This window comes from Tachysurus fulvidraco, chromosome 9 (assembly GCF_022655615.1).
Source record: "Tachysurus fulvidraco isolate hzauxx_2018 chromosome 9, HZAU_PFXX_2.0, whole genome shotgun sequence".
Taxonomy (NCBI): Eukaryota; Metazoa; Chordata; class Actinopteri; order Siluriformes; family Bagridae; genus Tachysurus; species Tachysurus fulvidraco.
The window spans coordinates 20066178-20073821 of record NC_062526.1 but is presented as its reverse complement, the minus strand read 5'-3'; the positions used below and the strand labels follow the sequence as shown (position 1 = coordinate 20073821).

General features: G+C 47.6%; 1 protein-coding gene across 2 annotated transcripts in view; it reads right to left on the bottom strand.

Moving 5' to 3' along the window:
• ncoa1 (nuclear receptor coactivator 1) overlaps window positions 1-7644 on the bottom strand; it is a 31779-nt gene that overhangs the window by 4931 nt on the left and 19204 nt on the right. The window contains exons 8-20 of one of the 2 annotated variants that reach the window (XM_027137993.2): window positions 7440-7538; window positions 7163-7303; window positions 6887-7034; window positions 5441-6452; window positions 4873-5032; window positions 4391-4579; window positions 4160-4280; window positions 3735-3903; window positions 3359-3646; window positions 1397-1495; window positions 738-1131; window positions 477-645; window positions 130-316 (exon numbers count right to left, since the gene is read on the bottom strand). In XM_027137993.2, coding sequence (XP_026993794.2) covers window positions 130-316; window positions 477-645; window positions 738-1131; window positions 1397-1495; window positions 3359-3646; window positions 3735-3903; window positions 4160-4280; window positions 4391-4579; window positions 4873-5032; window positions 5441-6452; window positions 6887-7034; window positions 7163-7303; window positions 7440-7538 — 3176 coding nt within the window. Of the gene's footprint in view, window positions 1-129; window positions 317-476; window positions 646-737; window positions 1132-1396; window positions 1496-3358; window positions 3647-3734; window positions 3904-4159; window positions 4281-4390; window positions 4580-4872; window positions 5036-5440; window positions 6453-6886; window positions 7035-7162; window positions 7304-7439; window positions 7539-7644 lie in introns of both variants that reach the window. The other variant, XM_027137992.2, reaches the window with a different exon arrangement.

Sequence of the window (7644 nt, the reverse complement as noted above, 5' to 3'; positions counted from 1 at the left end):
CTGGTGGTTTAAAAGAAACAAAAGTTTCAAACCTTTGCCCAATGTGACCTTCGTTAGTTAATAAAAGCACCTTTTTTGTCCAAGTTTAATACTAAGAAACCATCACTGCTTGTATCCCGAACCGCTCACCTGATCATTACACATAGAGCCGACACTGCCAAGGCTGTTGTTGCCGATGGCAACCGGTGGTCCAATAGGAGGTAGTGAACCCGCGGCTCCCGAGCCTCCGGCCATGGAGACAGTGATACTCATGTTGTTGTACACACCCTGCTGTCCAAAACTCTGTGAGCCAGTCTGACCAGGCTGGTTATACAAACTGGCAAAAGAAAACAAACACCACTTCAAATGTAGCATATAAACATTAGCCTTTTTAAGTGATTCAAAAATGACAAAAAATCCCATAATCACGTCACAACCGCAAGCTGTACGGGCCTGTACGGGTCACCTCCCAAATGAACTCACATCGATGGTCTTACCTGTTAGTCACGCCTCCTTGCCAGTTCTTGATGTCAGGTGACTGGTAGCCAGGTGGGGGCTGAGTCTGCTGAAGCAGAGGACTCTGGGAGGTTGGGTTCTGTGGTGACAGCAAGGGGCTGGTGGGGCCGAGCTCAGGGTTGAATGATGGATCTCCTTGCTGGACCATACCTTTAAATTAGAATTTCACAGTTATAAATGCTTGTTGGGAGAATATTAGCTTCCACTCCCATGTGTATTACGTTTGACAAAGTCAAATCTACCTGCACCCCCAAACTGCTGGAAGAGCCCCTGCTGAACAGGAGCGTTGACCGGTGCCCCAAATTGCCCCTGCATGCCTCCTATCATGCCTTGGTTGTTAGCTATTGGCAGCCTGGCAGACATTTTGGGGTCCATCGGTGTCCCCATGGGGCTGAAGTGGCTGGGGGAGGTAGAAGTGCTTCCAGGCACAGTGTTGTAGCCTGGTGTGTAGCCAAACTGCTGCGCTTGCTGCTGTGGCTGCTGAGGGCCTTTGGGGAGACGCTGGGCTCCCATGGGCCCGGGGTTCATTCCCTGCCTCATCATCATGACCTTCTGCTGCAGTAGTTGCCTCTGGCGGTGCTGGAAGCTGTAGAGCTCCCTCTGCCTCTGAGCAAGCATCTGAGCGTTTAGCGGGGGCTGAAGGAGAGAACCACAGAAGGGTCAATATACACAAACAAACAACTGCATTGAAAACAAGCTAGAAATAGATTAAAATGTATGATTTATAAAATATTTTATTTTCTAACACCATAAAGCACATCCTGTTTGATTCGTCACAACACTGCAGACTGAATTTCACAACGACCTCCATAGACTATAAAAAAACTGCATTACAACATAAATGATTCCACTACGCAGGTCTGCCGCATTCAGCTTCACTGCACACTAATCACACACTAACCTGAGAGGGCATCTGGGGCTGAGACAGGCCTGGTCTTACCCCCATTGCAACAGGTACCCCTTGTGGAAACTGGCTCATGGCCGCCAACCTGTTCTGCATCTGAAAGAGTGAGGGAGGAAGAATAAAGCACAGATCGATGAGAGCAGTTAATCACCCCACAAAAGGCAAGCATCGCTCCACAGCATGCTACCACAAACAACAGGCCTTTTGTGGAGCTGAAACAGAGCGGTGCCATCTCCAGGGAGAGCTCCGGCAGCTGGAGTGTGGGGTTTAGTAAGAGTGATAAGTATAAAAGCAAAATTATACATGAGTGGAAAAAAGGGGTGTAGCTGAGGTGTGTTGTGGTGTTGTGTAGCTGAGGGGTGTGTTGGTGAGGTGTGTAGCTGAAGGGAGGTGTGTAGCCGAGGTGAGGTGTGTTGTTGTGGTGTGAAACTGAGGGAATGTGTGTTGTGGTGTGTAGCTGATGTGAGTTATGTTGTTAAAGGTGTGTAGCTGAGGCGAGGTATGTTTTTGAGGTGTATACAGTAGCTGAGGCGAGGTTTGTTTTTGAGGTGTGTAGCTGAGGTGAGGTATGTTTTTGAGGTGTATACAGTAGCTGAGGTATGTTTTTGAGGTGTGTAGCCGAGGTGAGGTATGTTTTTGAGGTGTATACAGTGGCTGAGGTGAGGTATGTTTTTGAGGTGTATACTGTAGCTGAGGTATGTTTTTGAGGTGTGTAGCCGAGGTGAGGTATGTTTTTGAGGTGTATACAGTAGCTGAGGTGAGGTATGTTTTTGAGGTGTATACAGTAGCTGAGGCGAGGTATGTTTTTGAGGTGTGTAGCCGAGGTGAGGTATGTTTTTGAGGTGTATACGGTGGCTGAGGTGAGGTATGTTTTTGAGGTGTGTAGCTGAGGTGAGGTATGTTTTTGAGGTGTATACAGTAGCTGAGGTGAGGTATGTTTTTGAGGTGTATACAGTAGCTGAGGTGAGGTATGTTTTTGAGGTGTATACAGTAGCTGAGGTGAGGTATGTTTTTGAGGTGTATACAGTAGCTGAGGTGAGGTATGTTTTTGAGGTGTGTAGCTGAGGTGAGGTATGTTTTTGAGGTGTGTAGCTGAGGTGAGGTATGTTTTTGAGGTGTGTAGCTGAGGTGAGGTATGTTTTTGAGGTGTGTAGCTGAGGTGAGGTATGTTTTTGAGGTGTGTAGCTGAGGTGAGGTATGTTTTTGAGGTGTGTAGCTGAGGTGAGGTATGTTTTTGAGGTGTGTAGCTGAGGTGAGGTATGTTTTTGAGGTGTGTAGCTGAGGTGAGGTATGTTTTTGAGGTGTATACAGTAGCTGAGGTGAGGTATGTTTTTGAGGTGTATACAGTAGCTGAGGTGAGGTATGTTTTTGAGGTGTATACAGTAGCTGAGGTGAGGTATGTTTTTGAGGTGTATAGCTGAGGTGAGGTATGTTTTTGAGGTGTGTAGCTGAGGTGAGGTATGTTTTTGAGGTGCGTAGCTGAGGTGAGGTATGTTTTTGAGGTGCGTAGCTGAGGTGAGGTATGTTTTTGAGGTGCGTAGCTGAGGTGAGGTATGTTTTTGAGGTGTATACAGTAGCTGAGGTGAGGTATGTTTTTGAGGTGTGTAGCTGAGGTGAGGTATGTTTTTGAGGTGTGTAGCTGAGGTGAGGTATGTTTTTGAGGTGTGTAGCTGAGGTGAGGTATGTTTTTGAGGTGTGTAGCTGAGGTGAGGTATGTTTTTGAGGTGTATACAGTAGCTGAGGTGAGGTATGTTTTTGAGGTGTATACAGTAGCTGAGGTGAGGTATGTTTTTGAGGTGTGTAGCTGAGGTGAGGTATGTTTTTGAGGTGTATACAGTAGCTGAGGTGAGGTATGTTTTTGAGGTGTATACAGTAGCTGAGGTGAGGTATGTTTTTGAGGTGTGTAGCTGAGGTGAGGTATGTTTTTGAGGTGTGTAGCTGAGGTGAGGTGTGTTGTACCTGCTGAGGCCCCTGTACACGTTGCTGTAGCTGCAGTCTCAGCTGGTTTGGTGGCAGGCGGATCTGAGAGCTCATCACTGGTGCCCGGTTCATTCCAGGCCGCATCTGGCTCATACCCACATTGCCGGGGAAGGAGCCGCGCGGCGATCCGAAATTCATCCCCTGTGTCGTGTTCATCTCAGCTGAAAACTGTGAAGGAGAGTTGGGGAACTGGGACGGGTAACTGGGCAGAGGGGTTGAGGGCTGAGGCTGGGCAAAGCGCTGGGTGATTTGATCCAGGCATCCGCTCTACAGAACACAGACAGAAAGTCAGACAGGATGGATAAAGGCTGATTGAACTGGAAAGAAAGAAAAATAAAAAGGTAGAACTGCTCACTTGTACTATCTTGTCGATGCCCAGCGCCCGGTCGAGCTCCACAAGCTCACTTTCATCTGTGCCACTCAGAAAAGACAAAAGCTGCTCAAGCAGGACCTTCTCATCGTTATGAGCTTCCAGAGTAGTGGGTGGGACTAGCATCTCATCCAGGGGACACGGAACACATTGCCTGAGATACGGCAAAGAAAAGCAAATTGGTGTAGAAGGGCGAGTATTTTCATAAACGCACACAAAAACAAATCAGATAAAATAATCAAACAGTTCAGTAATATAAGGTGAAGACTCCAAGAGTCACATTTCTCTGTGCACTTGAATCAGTGTTTTGCAGTATTCAGCAGTGTTCAGGAGTATACAAAGGGACTTTAATTCTTGATCATTTGCAGTATCCATAAGCAGGCCGTTAGTTCATTACAACAAGCACTCACTCCTGAGGTGAGGACATAGGAGCATTAGCCTGGTTCCCCAGAGTGCCGTCAAAAGGCATGGAATCAGCCAGAGACATGGGCTGGAACTGCTGTGACTCGGGAATGTCGAGCTTTGGTAGGCCTACATCAGAAAAAAAAATGCTGGAGTTGGACAGTGCTATTGTCACCAACAGGAAATAAACAACATAAAAGCACGAGTTAGTACAGAAAATGTCCAACAGAAGTCCGGACCTGTGTTGGTGTTAAACATGCTGATGTTGGAGGGGTCACTGAAGGGGCTACTGCTCTCCTTGGACAGCTGAAAGGGGTCAATCTGCCCCAGGACTGGAGCAGGAACCTGGCTCTGAGCCTGGGTGGGTGTGGAGGGACTGCAGAAGTCAAAGGGAGACTGACTCTGGAGACTAGAGCCATCAGGGAACACTGCAGACAGAAAACATGTTTATGGTTAGAAAGAAATCCTTTTAGTTATAAAAGGCATTGTGTGTAAATCTGAAGCAGAAACAAACACTGGAAATAAAAACATTTCTGTTCCTCGCTGTACACAGTGTCTCCAACTGACTGAGTGGAAAGTTCTCATGTTGTTCTCAGTCATTAAACTGCACCAAGAACATCTTCACAAACACCTACGTTATTATATGTACTTGTTTTGGATATGCAGATTTGTTCTTGTTTGTGTGTGCGTATGCGTGTTGGGCAGTATGAAGCATCCTAACCACGGCTCGGTGTTCCAGGTGGTTCACGTTTCACGCTCACACCAATGGGAACGCCGTCACCACCCTGCTGAGGTAGCCCCGATTCATCCACCGACTTCTCCCCCACAGGTCTGAGGGTGGGCAGTACCTGGTTCAACGGATGCAGATCAGCACCAGGAAACTGCTACATACACACAGACACAACAAGGGTAGAGGAACAGGAGAGCAAAGGTTAGGGAACATCAGAGAGAAGTAAAGTTAAACCTCACTCAGGGTTAGAGCTACTTACTCTCACTCTGAGGAACGTTACACTTTAATGCCAGAACACTTGGCTTCTACAGTAGGACTAACTGTCCATCCACTGTCTGTATTTAGATATCATTCATATTATTATATAGTTTGTTGTTAAAAAAACCCTGTGTTTAGAGACAGTGATGCCTAAATACCAACTATACAGTTTGCAAACATTTCTTATATAAATAACAGTGAAAGTTTGCCTCCTTTTTTTTTTTTTATAGATTCCATCTCCCTTCAGAATATAACACACAAACACTACCACTTTTCACAGAGAAAGTGTGGCAGTTCATACCGGACTTGGCTTATCACTGGATTTGGATGAGCATGTGACTTGTGGAGCAGGAGGTGTAGCAGTGCTACACTGCCCACTTTCGTCTCCTTGTTTGTTCTCAGCTTTGACGCGCACTGTGTCCAGGCTTAGCACTGCAGGGGGCAGGTCTACCAGGTCCTTCTCATCTGTGTCGAGCAGGAAGCGGAGAAGCTGGTGGTCCTGCTGCTGTTGCTGTTGCTGTTGTTGTTGTTGCTGCTGTTGTTGTTGCAGCTGCTGTTTAGCATTTCCTATGGCAGGTGGCAGTCCCAGACCAGCTCTTGGGCTACCGGCGGACGCCTCCTTCTTGATCTCGGGCTCGTTGGTGCCTTCGGCAGGGCTGTCCTGGAGCAGGCGGTGCAGGATCTTGTGGCGCTCTGTCAGCGTGCTGTGGGATGCTGGACACTGGCCAGCGGGTGCCAAGCGACTCTGAGATGCAGGTGAGGTCTCGTGGTCTGTGGAGCATCCCGTGCCGTCCAGAAGCTGGCCGAGTTTAGGGTTAGCACTTCTGGGTTCGTCGTTGTGGCCCGGCTCAGGCAGCTTAGCCGGAAGAGGACGTGCAGGTGAGCTGCTGGGCGTGGGAGTCTGCCTGGCCAGCGGGGAAGGAAGAGAAAAAGGCAACCCATCACCGCCTGAATGCTGCCGTGCCAGTGTTCCAGCAGGAGAGTGAATGCCAGGTGTTGGTGGTGAAAATGGGTGGCCTGAGACACGTGGGCTGTTTGCCAGGCCCGGGCTGGCTCGGGGAGGCCGAGGAGACATGAACGAGGTAGGGGTGGCTGTGAGGGGGCTGCCCAGTGGCGACAGACTACTGCCCTGCTGAGGAGGTGCAATCCGACTGGGGATGTTCGTGCCAGGGCCAGATGTGCCTCCGTTGGCATTGTTGTGGTGCAGACTGACTTCACCAGAGGACTGCAGGGCAGGAGAGCAAGCCGGGGCAGCTGGTGTGGACAAGAGGCTATGGGTAGTGTTTTCCTGAGAGCTAGCAGTGTTGTTTTCCCTGAGACACACAAACATACAGATAATCATGTATATGTACAGGATTATACCACATATGATAAATGCATTCGAGTCACTGTAGTTCCTGCAGGATGGGCAGTTATCTGTCCATCTAGGCTGTTTGCTTATTACACCGGTCATTCTCCTTAAACAACAAGCATGTCGCTTTGGTTGAATTTAGAGACGATTATAATCATTATGGGAAACTTTAACTGGCCTTTTGAATGATATTCGAGTGTATATTATATATATTATATATATTATATTCTATTATAGTCTATTATATTCTATTATATATAGAAAATATAAATGTATAAAACTATATTGCAAATAAAAGGTATCAAATGACCAAACCTGTGTAAACATAGTACTGTAAACCAGTTAGCACTGTGTCTATATTACTCAGAAAGCTGTGTGTGTGTAGATCAACAGCACCTGTCGATAGTGTGGATGCCCATGATGAATGGCTGTACATCGGGGTTGGGAGGGCAGCAGAACTTGCAGCGAGTCTGTGCACTGAGGGGCGTCCCGTCACTAAGAGTGAAACGGTACAGAGGGCTGACGGCCGAACCATGGGTCATCACTGTCCAGAACACACACACAGTGAAACCATGACTTTCATGAATTGTGTTTAGTAAGACTTGGAAATATATGTATCCCTCTAAAATAGCGATTAACATGTCGGATGTTAGACATGAGGGCCTTGTGTACCCTCTTGTAGCAGCTTCTTGGCATGGGAGGGTTCTTTGCCCTGTGGCTGGAAGAAGGCATAGATGCACTTCCTGACCAGGTCCTCCCAGCCTGGCCGGCCTGTCGCTCTCAGAGCACTTGTCTCGATGGAGATGATTTTCCCTGAAGGACACACACACACACACAAAAATCAGCATTTCTTTAATTTAAGCACTTAAAGCAATATGCTGTATTTTTCTTTCAACTCACTCACTCGGGTTAAGGCTTGTGTACAGTGAGAGCAGAATGAAAACCATACCTGTGGGGTCCTGCTTGGTGATGAAGGACTCTGTACTGACATGAATCGGTGGCACTCGGGGCGCACGGCACGCAATGCATATCAGGCAGCTCTGCAAGTCTGCACACATGCGCGCACACACACACACACACACACACAGTTTGTATCACTTTTCTACTAAAACTGAATACTAACATAACATAGTACATCAGGCTATGCTGTAGAT